The following is an 18229-nucleotide window of genomic DNA, read 5'->3' as shown; positions in this document are numbered from 1 at the left end:
AGATTTATGTATTGTGTGTGTGTTGGTGATGCTTTTTATTTTGTGATAACTGTTCCTACTGGACGTTGCCAGCCATATAAATGGGCCCTCAGTGCTTCCCAGCCTGACTCACATAAAACAGATTTGGAGCTTGTGATGTCAGTGCTGAACAAAAGAGCATATGTCTCTGATATTTGATTAAACTCACCCTATAAAACTGTTGTCTGCCTCTCAAGCGCGCACCAATCTTGTGAATACATAACAAACTAATTTGCCTTGCTTTTTGAATTAATTCTGTACACTCACCTGCTACACCTTAACCTTAAAAAGACAAAGAGAGAGAATCACTTATTCCTCAGTTTTCGGTTCAAGTGTAGGTTAGTTGAGGAAAATGGGGATAACTTCCCACTGAATAACAGATAAAGCGTTTCTGTGATTGTGAATGATTTTGGCTTATAGCCTAATTGTTGTAGGTCAGAAACTAGAACTGTGAATAATGCATGGCTGACATTGACTTTGATTTCAGTCTTTTTTGCTGTGTATGAATTATACAGGCAGTTTGTAGGCTTAGAAATTTTGTTTTGTTTTGTTTTGTATGGATAGAGAGATCAAGTAAGCAGAAGATCTGTCTACCCCCAGACCCTGCATATTGGCCTCTGGGTAACAGACATATTAGTTCTTCTTATTATAAGACCCAGTCTCACTGCAGTTTTGTGATTTGCATTCATGTACAATATGATCAGTAAGCGATTTGTTGTTTAGGAGATTGTAAGTTCAGAAGAAGCTTTAACAAAGAAACTTTTCTTTCACAAGACACAACTCCACGTAATACATTTAATGCAGGCGCATCCTCAGAAGTCAGTAGGTTTTGTGGCTCTTAAAGACAATGTGACTGCTTTGTGTGGCTAAGATTAAAGAATCACAAGCTGATGTGAAGGGATGAATGACCCATGCTAACCCCAGCTGGTGTGCAATTAAATAGATCCACATAATCTTGTTAAGTCTACATAACCCTCCATGAGACACAGGTGATGTTCATGGTTGATATAGTTTCAGATTAGCCATCCTTCAGAATTCAAAGCAACCATCAAATATGCATAATTAAACAGAGTTAAAAATAAAGCTGTTTGTTTAGCCGTATTATGTTACACCTTTTTGTTGTTTCAGGGAGGATGTGTAGGTAGTTAGCTTAATCTCAGGATTCGGATGGGTGCTCAGATAGTCACAGGGAGCTTTAATAATAGTTATGTCATCAGTAATTGATGCTGTGACTGGTAGTGTCCTTGCTGTATTATAGAGAGGAGGGTCTCCAGTCTGCCTCTTTGTAATGATGTGCTGCCTGAATAGGCTGGGCCTAGCCAGTAGCGTTGCACTAAGCTGCATTGCTCATGGCCTCAGGGTATTGTAACAAAGACACTAGAGGATGGAATCACCTCTGCACTTGCATTTTTATCCATCCATGGCAACTATATGGGATTCAGTAAAAGTTATGAACATTAAATGCTTATATTCTTCTCTTTCTCCCTAACTGCAATGGCCTAAATGTATGCTGTTGCCATATTTTATGAAAACCACACACTGAAAAAGACTGGAAATGTTTATCTAAATGTAATTCATGTTTGATGGTTCCGCAACAGTACTGGGTGTTAATGTCTTGTTTTTAAACATTATAGTAGATTTATATAGAACATAGCAGTATCGGTTGATCTTAAAATAATTTAAAGAATTTGTTGGTTCAACATTTTTTTCTGAGTGTGCTGCTATTTTGAGTTAATATTTGGGCACCTCCTTAGGTAGTCAGTTTGAGAGTAGAATAGATTAGGTTAGAATAATTCAGATGTTTTCAAAATGAGCTTACATGTGAAGATGATTCGATTTATTTAAAACACAAATGTTTTGCTCTCTTATTTTTGTGCTGCACATATATAAATAATATCTTTATGTAATGGTAACGTATTTAAGGACAGAATTGAACTGATAAAAGGTGATTCTCACATCCATTCAGACAACAGGTTTTGGGTTTTATGTTTAATGAATTCTGAATATCTCCTTCTGCACTGTTTTTCAGGACTCATGTGAGCTGTTTGCTCCACTTGTTATAGAGCTACATGTGAAGTTACTCTGGTACAGGTAAGCACCAGACACACTCTTTTAGTCAACTCAAGAGAGAGAATTAAAACTGACACCTGTGAAATCAGGTACATGATTGATTGGCTTGGGCAGTGTTGGTAAAGTGTTTGAATTAGATTGTGAACTTAATGTTGAAATGTTTTCTAGACTGTAATGGCTGTACCTGGAGGGCTGATAGAAAGCCTGGATGACATTCCACCTCATGTATGGAGGGGGCTTCCAGACCAGATGAGACTGAGACCATCAGCTGTAAATCAAAATCGCATTGGTGAGTTTGTGGAGGGCTTTGTGTATATGTGTACTATTATGCGTGGTTACAAAATAATAACTCCATTGAAGGGGCTCTGGTGTCATATATGCTCCAAAACTCTTGTGAGCTTTTACTATTTGACCAACCCATTCAGTGGTTAAGATCTTAGGATACATTCAGATTAGATCTGATTCAGATTCAGATTATGTATATATTATATTTGATAGATATATATTTTAACAGTGCTCCATTTGCATTCATGTGGCTAAGGAAGAAACTAGAAGGTTAATTGTACTGTTAGTTATAAAATTATTTATTGTCTTAATTAACTGGCTGACAAATAAACATTCAATAACCCTGGGTTGCGTTAAGTGGCAAATTTCCTCAACAAGGCACTTGTTTGTTTTAAGTACTAGAATTTAGATATTTGAATAAGTTCCAGATTACTGATGACTGACTGTTTTGTCCAGAACTTCATTATCTTTAGAAGTCTCTTTGTGGTAACTGTGGCTTTTGCACTTGTCTCGGCACATGTTCTGTTGCTTACCATGTGCTTTCACTATAGGCTGTCATGTAAACAACGTGCAAACGTGTAAAACTACATCTGCTTTGTGATTGGCTGCTGTTGTTTTCAAAGGCTGGAAGAAACTGATATGAATAAATAATTATCTTAAAACTGAAGCGCCTGTGCAGCTTCATTGTGCCTTGACTTGGATTCAACAAGTGTCTGTAACTTTGTAAAAATTTGTTGATGGTGATAGAAAACTCTCCAGCACTTTTCTGGTCTGTACTATAAGCCTTGGTCGGGAGGGACAGAGGGTGTCATGGCATGTGTTTTAGATTGTTTACATGCTCACTAAACCATTCAGGCAGCACTCTCATCCTACAAATGAACACTCCCATCAAGTTCAAAATACCTCATCATAGGATAGAGGTAATCAGTTAGAAGAGTTTTGAATTTAGCAACATTTTCCGGGCACTACAAAGTCTTGAGTGAACCTAAAATGTCATGTTTTGCCATGAAAATATACCTAACAATGTAACCAAGCGGGTAGGACCTTTCATCATGGAAAACAGATACATTGGACTGGTAGGTTTCTTTTGGCATACAAAATACATGCACTCGTCCACTCCCTGAGATCAGGGTGATCAATGATTCATTTGATCATAGGATTTTTTGCTTCCCCACTGCTCTGTAGATTACTGTCTTTGTTCTTTGCACCACTTTACACACAAAAATGACATTTTTAGCTGTTAAAAGGTGTTGATGAACTGTCCCATAGTATCCCTCACTGTGAAGTTATCAACAGACAGTTGTCCCTATATTGTAACTTGCATTTGGCTGATTCAGGGTTGATTGTTTTGTTTTACATCTCAATACCATACTTTTTGCCATGCTATGGAAGCCAGTATAACCTTGATCATGAAAGGATGTTAACTACTGATTTAACTCTGGTCTCATACTTTTTTGAAAGCACCTTCTTTCACTAAATGCTTTGTCTTATATTCAAGTGTTAACTTTATTTTGGCACATGTACATTTATTGAGCTGGTGTAATCTGGGCTGGCTCATATCCCTGGCTCACAACAACACTATCGGTCTTTCCTATCTGATACTGATCATAAACTTCATTTTATTACTGGAAGCTACAGGCAAATATAGTTCACATTTTTCAGAGACTTATACAAGGAGCTACCTGTGCTGTGTGATCATGTTAAATGGGTCGATTGCATAGTTACTAATAAATGTCTGAGTTGGCCTTTCATTAACTAATGAGTCTAATAATAAAAAAAATAAATTGCACTCAGGTTTATACACTGAGGCGAGAAAACCTGCCTTGGTATGCATTTTAGCATTTCCACGATCTCCAAAATTGTCTACATGTAAAGACAGTGCAAAGACTCTATTATATATAGTTTTTGTAAATCAAACTGCATCGAAAAAACATTCGCAGGGCACTCTTTGATAGACTACTTGCTGAGGCACCTGATTGTGTGTTATCTTTTCACAGGTGTCTGGGCCACCAAATGCATACCTAAAGGTAAAAGATTTGGTCCATTCATAGGAGAGAGGAAGAAGAGGTCTCAAGTGACTAGTAATGTTTACATGTGGGAGGTGAGCGGCTTTTGTCATCAGTCATGAATACAAACACATTAGTTTTCATTTGTAAAAAAGGTGAAAATTTGTGAATCTCTTCCAAAACGTTTGTGAATTAATAGAAAATGAATAAATATCAAAATATAACTAATCTTCATACAGTTTTTGTCCTGCATGTAAAGTTTTTTTGTTTGTTTTTTTTTGTCTGAAACTGATGCAAAAAGAGTTTGTCTCCCTTAGGTTTATTTTCCAACGAGAGGATGGATGTGTGTGGATGCCACAGATCCCATGAAGGGGAACTGGTTGCGGTATGTTAACTGGGCACGCTCATCTGAAGAGCAAAACCTGTTCCCTCTGGAGATCAACAGATCCATTTACTACAAAGTTTTGAGGGTATGTGCTTACTGTGGTTCTAAAGATTAATAGATTCCTAAGTATTAATTTATTCATTTATTAAAAACAAGAACAAAAAGAAGAACAGAAGAGTTTTTAAACAAAAGTAGTATACCATAGTATTCAAATTTTCATTAGTCTTTGGTGCAAAAGAAGTGTGGTAGCACTAAACCTGTTTATTTTGCATGGTCTCTTCCATATATTCATCTTTTCAGTGGCCCTTGCAGATATGGTTTAGATAAACAACATTAACCTACATTCTTATTCACGACAGTTTGACAGTTACAAAATGGCTTTTGCGAATTAACGTTATTGTAATGGACAGCATTCATTTTGTATTTCATTCCAAGCGGCAGATTTTTTGAGGACTATATACCTTACGTAGCATGTCAAATTCGCTGGTTTTCGATATTAGGTTATATTGATTATTTGTTAAGGTTTGTCATATTGTGACTGGCATATTTTACTAGCATACATGATCCTATTTGTGTAAAGTGAATATTTGGAAGTATAAGGATATTGAATTACCATTTTTGCATCAAGTGTGATAGACATTCAGAGACCGTTGTATGATGAGTCAAATTTTATTTCTTCAAAGAATGGCAAAGTTGCTGTCCTTTAGTTTGTAGTCACAGGTGAGCACCTTGCAGAACATGGGCTATTGATTTCCTTAGGCTTTCCTTTGCTTGGACAGGTCAGTATCTTCTTCTCATAACAACACAGATCCCCCCAAGCTTGAAAAATTGATTTTAGGGACCGGAGTCCTCTGATGAAAAATGCATTTTGGGTTCCCCTGTGAAAAAAGTTCAAAAACAACAACAAAAACCGGTGGAGGTGGGTCACCTTCAGGGAGGTGATGCTAATTTCTGGGTGACTCCCAGAACTTCCAAAAGACTTTGGATGACTGACAACTAATTTAACTAATTTCAGCTGGATGGTTCCTATCAGAATAGTCCCAATTTTGCACTGTAAATTCAGCATTTTATAGCATCGTTCTGGTCATCAGCAGTTAATTTATGTTAACTCTCTGAAGTATTTTGCCAATATTAGTGTTGTCTTGTGTAAAAGTAGTTTTGGGGTCATTAAGAAAAGTTAAGAACTAGAAAGCCTGACTTTCACAAATATAACTCAGCTCAAGTCTGTCATGATTTTTTGCCTAGTTCCTGAAGAACTGTTTAGTTTCTGAAAAAGATTATCTGGCCTGCTTCTTAAGGTTGTGTGGACAAGTCCTTGTTTGATTTATTTGAGTTTTAATGTGTAAATTCTAGAACGAAACTCGTGTATATTTTTATGTGAGATCTTATTATTCAAGAGTAGAGGTAATAAAAGTCATGCAAGACTGTTTACTTATGCCGATTATTTATTATAAATGTTATATTGGAGAGGTGTCATTAACATCTCGTTTGGGCGAGGATTGAGTTTAATTGCTGTCCGGCTGTTATTTTTGACGAGGGTCCAAAACATTTTGAGGTGTTATAAAGCTTAAAAAGCGTTAAGTGTACCTGAAATGCACTCTCTGTCCAACCATTGAACCCCTAACTTGACCATTACAAAGCTTGACAGACAGCATTATGGTGTAGTTATTTCCCTTAGAACGCCAACAAAACTGCTTCTGATTGGAGCTTATTGTCCTCCTTACTCGTAACAGCCAATCGAACCAGACGAAGAGCTGCTAGTATGGTACAATGGGGAAGACAATCCTGAGATAGCAGCTGCATTAGAGGAAGAAAGGGCCAGCAGCTTGAGCAAGAAAAATTCGCCTCGAGCTAAACGAGGTAATTTCAATCTTGTCTTTCTCTCTGTTCTTTTAAATGTCGTATGTTTGACAACAGAACCCGGCATGGATAAACTGATCATATCTAGTGTATGCGTTTGTCGCTGCTTATAATGAGTAACTTGCCAGTGCAAGCATACAGTGATAGCAAGTTGCTAAAGTTGGTAGCTAGCTAGCGTCTCTAAAGTGTGACAATTGGTGTTTTGTGTTAGCTGGTCTCTGTCCAAATTTTTAATTAAGTAGGACATTTGTCGTGGACTATAAATGCCCAGTGTGATTAATATATCAGCGTCAAAAGAAACAGCGTGAAAGAGTGTTTGACATTCTGTAGCTAGACGGTCAGTTCCATTGGCTGGGTGATAGTTAGCAAGGTTGGGAAGCATCGTCTCGTAACTTACTTTGATGCTTCGAGCTAGCTAGCAAGTGACCTTTATAGACAGACTTTTAGGCAGTAGTTATTGTTTTGTTAGATAGATAATCATTAACAATGTGTCAGTTTGCTGTCATGTCTTAGTTTACGATTTTAGAAGTTCAATTAATCTAACTTACAAGGTGCATACACTTACCTTTAATATTAATAGCTAATGTTGGATAAAACGGGCCATTCCGCTGTGAGATGCTGAGCTGTACAGTTAGCTAGCTAGCAAAAAAAACAGCAAAGTAGGTAGCAAGCAAGCTAATAAACTACTTGACCAGGTATTACTCTGGTATGTGTTTTATAATAGTGACCTCAAGTCCGTGAAATGTAGCTAGATATTTTCTGCAATTCCTTTGGCCTGTGTTGCGCAACAGGTCAAGCTCCGTACACCTTAAGGTGTAGTGAAATAATTTTCAATTCTAACAAGGTTTGAACATGGTTCATTTATGTCGTTGACTAGTCTGGTTGATTTTTCTGTCACAGGAATGGTAAGAAGACAAATTTAGCGTTTAAAGAAGATGATTTAAAAAAGGAACATCACTTTGCTTATAAATGTAGTATTACTTACTTCGTCGAGGTGAATTTGTCCTGTTAACTGCTGATAGTTTAGCTAGTTCCTTTGATGCTACACTTGTGCATCAAATACATCAAGTTTGGCCTCAGTCCAGAGTCTTTGGAGGGGGTTTTTTTGGTATTAGGTACAGTGTCTTCCTAGGCATACTGTTTTAAACGTGCGGTAATAACTGGATTTTTTTTTCCTTTAATACAAAATCTGTCTGCTGGATTTCAGGACCTCTTATCAGGAGCACATTTCAGTAATATGTGACACTGAGAGATGATTTTTTAAATCTCATACTACCTCAGGTGGTTTTTATTTTCATTAAAAGCACTGCCATCAATGTGAAACGGGGCTTTCACTTCTCCTTCTGTTGTTATCAACACACATTTTGTTAAACTGAGCAGAAATAAGAAGTAACAAACTACAAGACCAAAAAACAAACATGCAGTGGAACTTTTTTTTCTGACTGAACGACTGTATTCTCCTGGATGACGGTAAAAACTGCCACATAACAAAACAAAATGTTCGTTTTCAGAACATTTTACAGTGTGCAGTTACTCTAGTGTTTTCATGGTTTTATGTTATTTACATGGCAACATTTGCATGATTCTCAAAATTCTTGGTCAGTACATTGTTATGATGTATGACAGTGTAGAAAATCTACAATTTCCGACACATTACAAGTTTCACATCTGCCAAATAATTGCTCTGTCAAAAGTGGGGAGTGGTCGCTTATTTGTAATTTGGGGTTCATGAGAGAGCAAGCACAGTTATGTCACTGGGTGAGTTCTGTTAATTTAGTGAAGTTCTGTTTGCCAAGTACTGCGTAAGTTTGGCTACTTTGTGTATCATGTGAAACTTATCTGCTAGAACAATAATCGAAAGACTATTAATCTTGATATTGTGCACCTGGACTGGTCCTGTCTAGAAAGTTTTGTGGTGCTTTGCTTCTGGCAATTACAGGGACATTCAAGCCATGAGCTGCAATTTCTAGAACACCTCAGAAGAACTCATATTGTTTATTATTAGGGAAAATTATGGATATTTTGGTGAAAACTTGAAAGCAGACTTCCTGGTTTCTTCATATTGCAGATATTCTACAGATGCTGTCAAATGTAAAACAAAATAACCATTTTCTTGCAAGTAGCTCAATTGGTAGATTGTCACTCAGGTTTTCATTGTACATTAAGCTCTGCTCACACACTTAAAGTGCCATTTCTGATTTAAACTAGGTTGAGCCTTTGTCTTGAGCCTCAAGAGGAAGTTAGTTCCATTTATTTTGCCAACTTCATTTTTCATATTAACTACTTCAAGCAAAACAGGTTTGCATAGTTTGCACCCTGGGTCTTAACCCTAAAATCAGAAAAACAACAATAAAAACAAGCTGCACTCTCTCAGTCAGGGTACCGAGTGCTTTTCGAGCAGTCTTTGTTGCAATACACTTTAAATTTAGTTTTGAAATTTGAGAGTGCGATCTTTATTGTGTGGTTGTACATCTCTGTAACTTTCTTTATGTTATCCAAATAAGACCAAATGGAGAACACACAAATTGCACAAATCAAGGCTTGTCTTATTTGGTCCCGGTGGTTATTGTCTCCAAAGTAGAGGCAGATTTTTTTTTAAACTTGGGAGACAGGTATTCACACTTTTCAGTGGAAGACCATGCCATTTGGTTGATATGACAACCATTAGGACTCTGGATATTCAGAACCAGTTTTGAGAAACCCAGCCTGACCCATGGCATGTGCGTTTCTCAACCATACATGTTACTGAGGTCTGCTTTGGATGACTGTTATGCTGAAAGATCTCGGTGTCTACATGATTGGTGAACATGTCCACACAGTCTTAACATTTAAGTTCATTATTTTATGGACCTAAACAAGAGTTCCAAGACAAGTCACTGTGAATAAAAAAAAGTTGATAGGTAGGGTTCTGTAAGATCAAGTCAGTAAATACTAATTTTTAATGGTCAAATGTTATCCTGTTTATGTTACTTAAAGATTTTGTATTTGGTATTTCACCTGTGAGTAGTTGTAGGTGGCCTTTACAATGAGTTTAAAGTCCTGAGATTGTTGATTAAAGAGATTGTGTTTCTCCCCAAAGCTAGAAAGAAGTTGTTTGAAAAAGCCCAGCAAGGGTCCAAACAATCTAGCCAGACAAAACCTGTCATCACAGAAATGCGGGAGTCCCAAGAAGGTTTGTCATTTCATTGTCTCTCAAATCAGTTGGATTGTTTGTGTATGTTCTGCACAATGATGTTAGTAATGCTTGTGTTTTGCACATTGATGTTAGTAATACTTGTGATATTATTTGTAGAAGTGTCAAATTGCTTGCTGCCAACACACTCCATATGAAGTTGTGATGATTAATAAACATTTGAATTTGATCAAATTGAAAAATATTTTCTAGATTTAAGTTAAATTGATGCTGTTTCTGTCATTGGTTAAGGCAGAATAAGGATAAGGCACACTAAATAAAATTTGACACCTGCATTTCTCTTTAGTTGAAAAACAGATTAAAATGACTTTGCTGGATAGCCTTAATGTTACCTTGGAAAAAAAACAAAACTATTTTTGTATGTTTTGTATGTCAGGCCTTAATGAAGAGGATGAGAAGCCTTCACCCTCTGAGGGCCAGGTCCAGGTACCTGTGCTATCCCACATGACCTCCTCAACCAACAGCAAGGACCCCTCTTCACCACAGCTGTCTTCTGCAGAGGCTGGGCAGGAGAATGGTGAAGAGAGTGAACAAGGAGAAATGCAGCTGCCATCGTCACAGGAGAGCCAACAGTGCACTGCTGAATCAGTGCAGGTTGACAAAAATGGTGACTCTGACCAGCAGTTAATTCAGAACAGTCCTGTTGAGGAAGTCTGTGCAAGTCCTCTGAGTGAAACTGAGTGTGAGTCGTCCTTATTGAAGCGTGAGGTAGATGCTGATCCTGACTTTGAGGACGACACACAAGGGGGGACACATCGCTGCCAGCACTGTGAGCGCCATTTTTCCACAAAACAGGGTTTAGAACGCCACACTCACATACACACCACTGCCAACCATCAAACCCACAATTTTAAATGCCGTTATTGTGCCAAACCGTTTGGATCACAGGTTGGCCGGCGAAGGCATGAGCGAAGACATGAAAATGGTCTAAAGAGGCCTGGGGCCCTTGCTGGCACAGCAATGTTTCGCAGCCCATCAGTGTTTATTGAATCATCACCATCTGTAGGTGTAACGTCACCTAGCCATATCATCATGGGTTCTCAGAATGGTGCATCTCCACGAAGCTCTGATGTTCTAAAGAAAGACACAGGAGCAGAGTCTGATCGGCCTTCTGTGTTGGATGAAAGTGGAGAGTCAAAAGAGTTGCATCCTTGCAAATACTGTAACAAGGCTTTTGGCACTCACACCAACATGCGCAGACATCAGCGTAGAATCCATGAGCGTCATCTTATGCCAAAAGGTGTTAGTAGGAAAGGTATGCTGCTACAAGAGGTCCGGTCCCAACAACAGGGTCTAGAGCATGCCACACCTAACCAAGAAGCATCACCTAGTGTCAGTCCACCACCAACTTATGTGCCTAGTGTGGACACAGAAGATGAGGGAGAACGAGAAGAATTCATGGTCGATGTCTCGAACAACATTTCTGAGAATCTTAGTCTTTACATAGATGGCAAAATCTTGCCTACAAACACAGGCAGTAGCTGTGAGGTTATAGAAGTCGACTCGGGTTCTGCAGCATTGTTTGGTCTTGATGCAGTTATCATCAGTCCAGAACAAATGAGTCAGACACTTAAATGTGAAACAAGGGGAAGTCCCCTTAGGGATGTTTCAGTGGTTGGCCAGTCAGGTTCTAAAAGAAGAACTACTACGCCGCCACTTCTACCCAATGTGAAAATCGAATCTGAAACAATGTCGTCCACAGCTTCGCTGTCCTCTACTTCTTCTCAGCCACCTTTAGTGGTCGGAAATATTTTTAACCAGTCAACAGAGACGTTGGCCTTCCCGAAGGAGAAAACAATTTATCTTTCTCCTAAACTAAAACAGCTTCTGCAGACCCAAGACACTCAGAAACCAACCATTGCTCTGATTGCAGAGAGCCACAAGTTAGCAACCCCACTTTCTGTCTCTTCTCTTCCTGCTGCTTCTGGCAGATTCAAAAGAAGGACTACGTCTCCTCCCACATCAACACAAAGTAGCTCCTCGCTGAAAACGGAAGGCTCATCAAGTGAAACTGGGGTCTTGCTCCTACAACAGGTTCCAAGAATTGAGGGCCAGTCCGTGTCTTCTGCCTGGAGTTTATCTAACAAAGATCAAGACACCACAAGTCTTTCTGGAAAAGAAATGTTCAAGGAGTGGTCTGTTTCAAGAAGTGGAGGTAATTCATGTAATCAGCAACCTCTCGATCTCTCAAATGCAGTCAGTAAAAGAAACAGTAACATTAGTAAAGGGCCTGGAGAGTCTGTGCTGGATTTAAGTTTGCATCGGAAGAACGTAGTGGATCATGAAGCAAAAGGAAGTCCCACACTCCACCCTCATACCAAGAAAAAGAAACCCAACACCAGCATGCTTGAGAAAGTGTTGATGAATGAGTACACTGGTTTAAACCCAGCAGGAGAGAGGAGTTCACCTGCTCTCGGCAGTCCAGATGGTAATTCTTCAAGCAATATCACAGGTGTCTCTCCTTCTAGTCCCTCTTCTAGCTCAGACCGGCTGCCTTATGAAACAACTCCTCCATCTCCCCCCTCACTGACTCCTGTGACGATGAACCCGTCTTCTCCATCCTCCTCCAGCCGAGCTTCCCCTACACCTCCACCGCCAGTTTTGCCTACTGTTCCTTCGCCTCCAACTTTGTCTTCTCAACCTGCTCAAACATCAGACTCCTCAGTTTTGTGTTCATTGCCTGAACTGTCTCCTAAGATGTTCTCCAGTCATTTTGAACACGAACTAGAGATGTCGGAGTCCAGCAAATGTGATGCTAATATAGTGGAATCCTGTCCTGATGCCATGAATCCCAGTCATAGCGAACTGGGCCAAACAGCTGAGCAGTTGGAGCCCAGTACTCATTCATTGCTTTCAAGTCCTCAGGACACCACTAGACATTCTAAGTCAGATTCCCTCTCAAAGCCTGAAACACTAACTCAGGGCCCATCCTCTGATTCTAAATCTAGCGTGTTAGAGAGTAAGCATTATGCAACTTCCTCTCATTCAGAGGCTAACCTGAATTCCACTACTAGTGAAAGGGACATCCCTTGCAAAATATTGTCTCAAGATTTGGGGAACACAAATGAGGAACTGCTTAAATCGAAATCCTCACTCTCACCTGTACAGTTATCCCCACAAAATGAATCCCCTTTGGTCACATTAAACTCAGCTGCTGCAGATTCAGATTGTCAGCAGTCACAAATTGTCTCAAATATTGAAGAAACTGGAAGAAAGGAAGAACCAGTTGACATAGAAATTAACACTAATGGTCATTTACCTTCGTCTCTGTCAGTATATCCAGTGAAAACCTCTAGTGAGGAGATGTCAGAACAGGAGACCTTTGCTAAGAACTTTGTGTGCAATGTCTGTGAGGATCCTTTCCGCTCAATTTCAGAGCTTAGCCAGCATATCATGAAGCATTCTGTTGAATGGCCTTTCAAGTGTGAGTTTTGTGTACAGTTGTTTCGAAATACCTCAGCGTTACTGGAGCATCGTTCCACTCTCCATGGTGTGGGCAGAATTTATGTCTGTTCTGTTTGTTCAAAGGAGTTTGCTTTTCTCTGCAACCTCCTACAGCATCAGAAGGACCTTCATCCAGACCAGGGCTGTTCCCATACTGTTGTTGAAAATGGGAAGCTGAGACCACAGAACTACACTGATCCAGCCCAGGCAAATTTGGAGAGTAATCCTTCAAATGCAGCTGCTGACTCAGCCGCTGAAGCTGTCTCTCAGAACACTGTTGGAGATCATGACAAGAACGACGCTAATGAGGAGGATGGTGAGGAGGGCAAGGAGGACCCTACTGAAGAGCTATACACTACCATAAAAATAATGGCCTCAGAGGCTGGAAAGCCTAAAGGCCCAGATGTTCGTCTTGGCATTAATCAACACTACCCCAGCTTCAAGCCGCCGCCATTCCCCTACCATAATCGCACACCTGCGGGCTCTGTGGCTTCTGCCACAAATTTCACCACACACAATATCCCCCAAACATTCACCACAGCTATCCGCTGCACCAAGTGTGGCAAGAGCTTTGACAACATGCCTGAGTTGCATAAACACATACTAGCTTGTGCCAATGCAAGCGATAAGAGGCGCTACACTCCTAAGAAAAACCCCATTCCACTCAGGCAGATAGTGAAGCCTCAGAATGGTGTTTTTTCACCTATAGGAAATGCCAGCGCAGGACAGAATGCCTTCCGCAGGATGGGTCAACCTAAAAGGCTCAACTTTGGCCAGGAGATGTCTTCCAAAGTAAAGATGACTGCCCTTAACAAAAAGAAAAATAAGCTTGTCCAGAAGGCCATATCTCAGAAGAATAAGACTACTGCCTCTGCAAGGAAGGCTGCTAGCCAGACAGAAGAGCAGCAGGATGTCCATGTGTGCCCACACTGTAGCCGAGAATTTACTTACCCAGCCAGCCTTAGCAAGCATATTGCATGCAGTTGCCCAATGAAGCCTGTTTCAAAGAAATCTAAAAAAGTAATGGCAATTTCCCATGATAAGAACATGAATCTTCGAAGTAGAGTCACAGACACTGATGTGAAGCAAGAGCATGAAGCAGGGTTGAATGTCAAGACCCTAGGAAAAACAAGGGCTCGCAGCTTGGAGTCTGTGCAAAGTGAAAGTAAAGGAAAACCCATTCTTTCTCAGGCACGCATCAAGAGACTTGCCTCTAATTCAGATGGCACAGTGCCCCTTTCCAAGAAGAGCAAAAAGAACAATACTCAGCCTTCAACCCAATCTTTAACTACTTCACCTCTGGATGACTCCTTACAGCGTCCAACCATGAGAATGCAACGGATGGGGAAGGAGGTGACCCCTAAAAAGGTGGTAGAGGTGAAATCACAACAGCAGCCTGAAGTTCAGCCCAAGAAGGAAGGACGGTTCTCTTTGAGGACACGGGAGAGGGTTGGGGGACCAGTCACTCGAAGTCTACAGATGGCCAGTGCCTCAGCCTCAGTTGAGGTGGTGAAGACAGAGGACCTGTCCAATCATGAACAACAGTAATCCCGGGTAATTTTACTTTAAACTTACTTATGTGAAAAGCTTTGTGAATCTAACTGAATTATTTAGTCTAATTGTCACTGAACAAATTTAAGCACTGAGCTGTATTTCAGTATTTAAATATCTCTGTAATTTTTGATGAATTATAATTATTCTTTGAAATCAACCAAAATAACTGCCTCTTTACCTCAGAAGACGTTCTAGTGCCCGTGGATCCGTGGAATTTGTCTACCAGGCTTTTTTTTTTTTTTTTTTTTTTTTTTTTTTTATAATATAACTTACTATTAGGCCTCAATACTGTTATGCAGTTTTAGTAAACTATTTTTTGTTGTTTTGTCCTGTTTTTGTGCTAGGAGTCCTGACCGAAAAAAGCCAGGTAAAACTACAAGGATAGCGTAAATCATTCCCAGGAAATGACGGAGGCATCTTTTAGGGTCAGCTGGATACCAGAGACTTCCAGGTGGACATCATTACCATAAATGAGATTGGACAGATTTTTGAAAAGGGGTTGGGGGTCTTACCTCTGAAATGCTTCATTTGGGCTGATGGAAGCATATTCACAATGCACTTTGATAAATGAACATATGTTGGATGTTTATCCCCCAAAGCGATTGTAGATACACAATTAATAAATATACATTTATATAAACATTTATCTAAAGTAATTTTACTTGATTCTTAATGGTGATAATGGGGTTCCATTAAGGCTACTGGCTGGTGTATTGCAAAAGGCAATCTTTTATCAGATGTTACCATAACCAGTTAAGTATTCCTTTGCTGATATCCCTTTGTATGTTGTCTCTGAGGTTAGAGGGTTCAACAGACTCTTATGCATGTGCCGTGTATGCAGATTGGCCAGACTGAGCCTCGCCCCCCTTCTGTATTTTTTTTTTGTCCTGCTCTTTTAATAATGAAAATTATTTGACAGTACAGTCGCATGTATTTAATTTAATGTAATTTTCAGAAAAACAAATGCAATGTTTGTTATAATTGTCTCATATTTGGAGGGGCGTTTTTGTTTTGTTTTACTATTGTTGAAATGAGCTGTTTGAGACAGTGAGAACATGGGTTGGAGCTCTGTATGTGTGTGCTGTATATAAGAGATGTGACCATTGTCTTTCCTGGCTGAACCTTCTGAACTTTTAAGCCATTCATGTTTCTTTTTTCTTTTCTTTTTTTTTGTCCTGACCTTTATATTGAGTAGCATTAACAGCAGGGCTGCAAGCCATTAAAACTACACTTAAACACACAATTTGATAAAGATGCTCTTTTTAGAAATGAAGCTCTATTGTTACCACCACAAGTGGTGTTCACCATTGCAGTTATGAAACCCTCCTGAACTCAGGATTGTCACTGCCTGCATATTTTATAATCTAGGCACATTGGTCCGTTCAGATGAAAAGCACTTTAAATAGTTTGGCTGGTGTTTATTCCAAAATGAGTATGGGACACTTAAAATTATTTTAAATTTGCAAAATTGTGCCAATTTCAGCTTTAAAAAAAAAAGAAGAAAAAAAAAAGCAGAACTTGAATTATTTTAATTTAATGTATGATGTAACTGCATTACCTCTGAGCTGTCATTCATATACTTGATCTATAGAAATACATCCCAGTAACATTTAATTTGAATGTCTCGTGTAGACATGTCATCTATAAATGTTTGGAACATAACAAACGATCTCAACCCATTTTCTGAATTGGTTTGAATAAACACTATAAACATATCACAGCAATCCTTTGGGCCACCAGCTCATGGCATATTCACCTCAGCAAGACTCTTCTGACACAGATACCGCTGCAGCGTTTTGGATATTCTGGCGTAATTTTGAAGTACATTTACACAGTAGCTGGTAATATATGTTAGGTTCATTAGATTAACCATATTGCTTTATCATTATTTTTTTTAAATTTGCTTCATGGGAAGTTATATTTAATTCTGCATGTTTTTGATTGAGGGGATATAATTGTGAAGTTATGACAACCAAGTTTTGCCCTGACCAACTGAAATTTTCTGTGATGTCTCCAGTCATACCCTTTCATGTTGATCTCATGCTCCAAACATTGCTATAAAACATCTTACCTTGCACACAGTCAGAACAAGTTTTTCAGCATAGACTGATAAAACTGTACTGGTGTCATAGTTTACAAAATTTAACTGATGCTCAAACACCACTCAGTTCCTCTAAGATAAATTAGAATGGCCTCCATTTTAAAGTCCTGTTGTTGATTTTTACAAACAAATTTTATGATGTCAAAATGTGACATTTTACAAGACACGTTCTTGAATATTGTTTATGGTGGTAATGTGGAGTGTTATTACAATGTCTAGAATTGGAATGATGAAAATTTTCTCCAGTTTGGTCCAAGTGGTAAGGATCATAATTGCAATATTACCCATAAAAAGAAATGACACATCCCACCAAAAAATACTTAAAAACTGGAAAGGTTCTGAGCAATATTTCTTGTCTGTTCTGTAAATCATTTTTCTAATGAAGATGTTTGTGGGATCTCTGCACAAACAATTGAAAACAGTTTTCCATATGTGTGTTTTACATTTGGACATGCTGAGTTATCGTCATCAGAGACAAGCCAAAGATTCCTGTAAATATCTAAACAATGAAGGAAAACGTTGAAGGAACTCATTGGATTGATTTGGGACAGTTGAGATTTGAAAACAGATAGCTGGAGTGTAACGTAATTTGTGCTGGAACAAAAATCCTACTCAGTTTTCCCTTATAACTTGTAAATATTTATTTTTGCTTAAACACATGCACGTACAAACCAACAATAAGTCATCTCTTGCTGTTGATAATCATGTCGTCACCCACCCCCGGCCTCACCTACCCCCAAGTAAACCTATTTTTTTATTCTCTGTGCTAACAGACTGGACTTCACAGATGCACAGAGCAACCTTATTTTATGCCTCTGTTTTGAGCAAACTAATGAGCCTTTTAAACCGTACGAAAGGCAGCGTTTGACACTGCCAATGTTACCTGTCACCAACTTAACTCCAACCATTGTTAAATCAGGATTGAGTTATAGGCATTTCCTCAATAAAACCTTTTGTCTTGCTTTAGTGTTGTTTTTTATTAGAAGCATGAAGCTATTGATGCGGTGGGGGGTGGGGGTTGTTGTTTTTTGGGGTTTTTTTTGTCGTTTTTGTTTTTTTTTTCTTAAGATACACAGTCCAGTATTCAAACCTACACCAGTATGGTAATATGTCTTGGACTTAATCTTCTATATCAATAACTCGTTTTGAAGACAGCAACAATTTGGGAGGTAGGCACAGTTGTACATCTGGTATTTACATAAATGACATTTTGCAATTCTCATTAAACTAGAAAATTAATGGAGGATCATTATTACTACTGTAGATATGTCAAAAGCAAAATATAAACTCAAACACATGGGGTAGGAGCAGCA

At 38.9% G+C, this 18229-nt stretch overlaps 1 protein-coding gene across 1 annotated transcript; it reads left to right on the top strand.

Moving 5' to 3' along the window:
• The first annotated feature begins 2262 nt into the window (after positions 1-2262).
• Positions 2263-15398, top strand: prdm2b (PR domain containing 2, with ZNF domain b). The gene is made up of 7 exons (XM_030778572.1): positions 2263-2377; positions 4371-4474; positions 4697-4849; positions 6498-6624; positions 9704-9796; positions 10194-14815; positions 15160-15398. The coding sequence occupies exons 1-6, from the start codon at positions 2263-2265 to the stop codon at positions 14807-14809; spliced, it is 5208 nt and encodes a 1735-aa protein (XP_030634432.1). The 3' UTR covers positions 14810-14815; positions 15160-15398.
• The last annotated feature ends 2831 nt before the right edge of the window (positions 15399-18229 follow it).

The sequence above is a fragment of the Chanos chanos genome, chromosome 6, assembly GCF_902362185.1.
Source record: "Chanos chanos chromosome 6, fChaCha1.1, whole genome shotgun sequence".
In the NCBI taxonomy this organism is placed as follows: domain Eukaryota; kingdom Metazoa; phylum Chordata; class Actinopteri; order Gonorynchiformes; family Chanidae; genus Chanos; species Chanos chanos.
This window is presented reverse-complemented; position numbering and strand designations above follow the sequence as displayed.

Excerpts from the sequence above, each read along its gene's own strand:
- prdm2b (XM_030778572.1), top strand. The coding sequence starts at position 2,263 with ATGGCTGTACCTGGAGGGCTGATAGAAAGCCTGGATGACATTCCACCT. Across the intron at positions 2,378-4,370 it reads TGTAAATCAAAATCGCATTG|GTGTCTGGGCCACCAAATGC; the intron begins GTGAGTTTGTGG and ends ATCTTTTCACAG. Across the intron at positions 6,625-9,703 it reads TTCGCCTCGAGCTAAACGAG|CTAGAAAGAAGTTGTTTGAA; the intron begins GTAATTTCAATC and ends TTCTCCCCAAAG.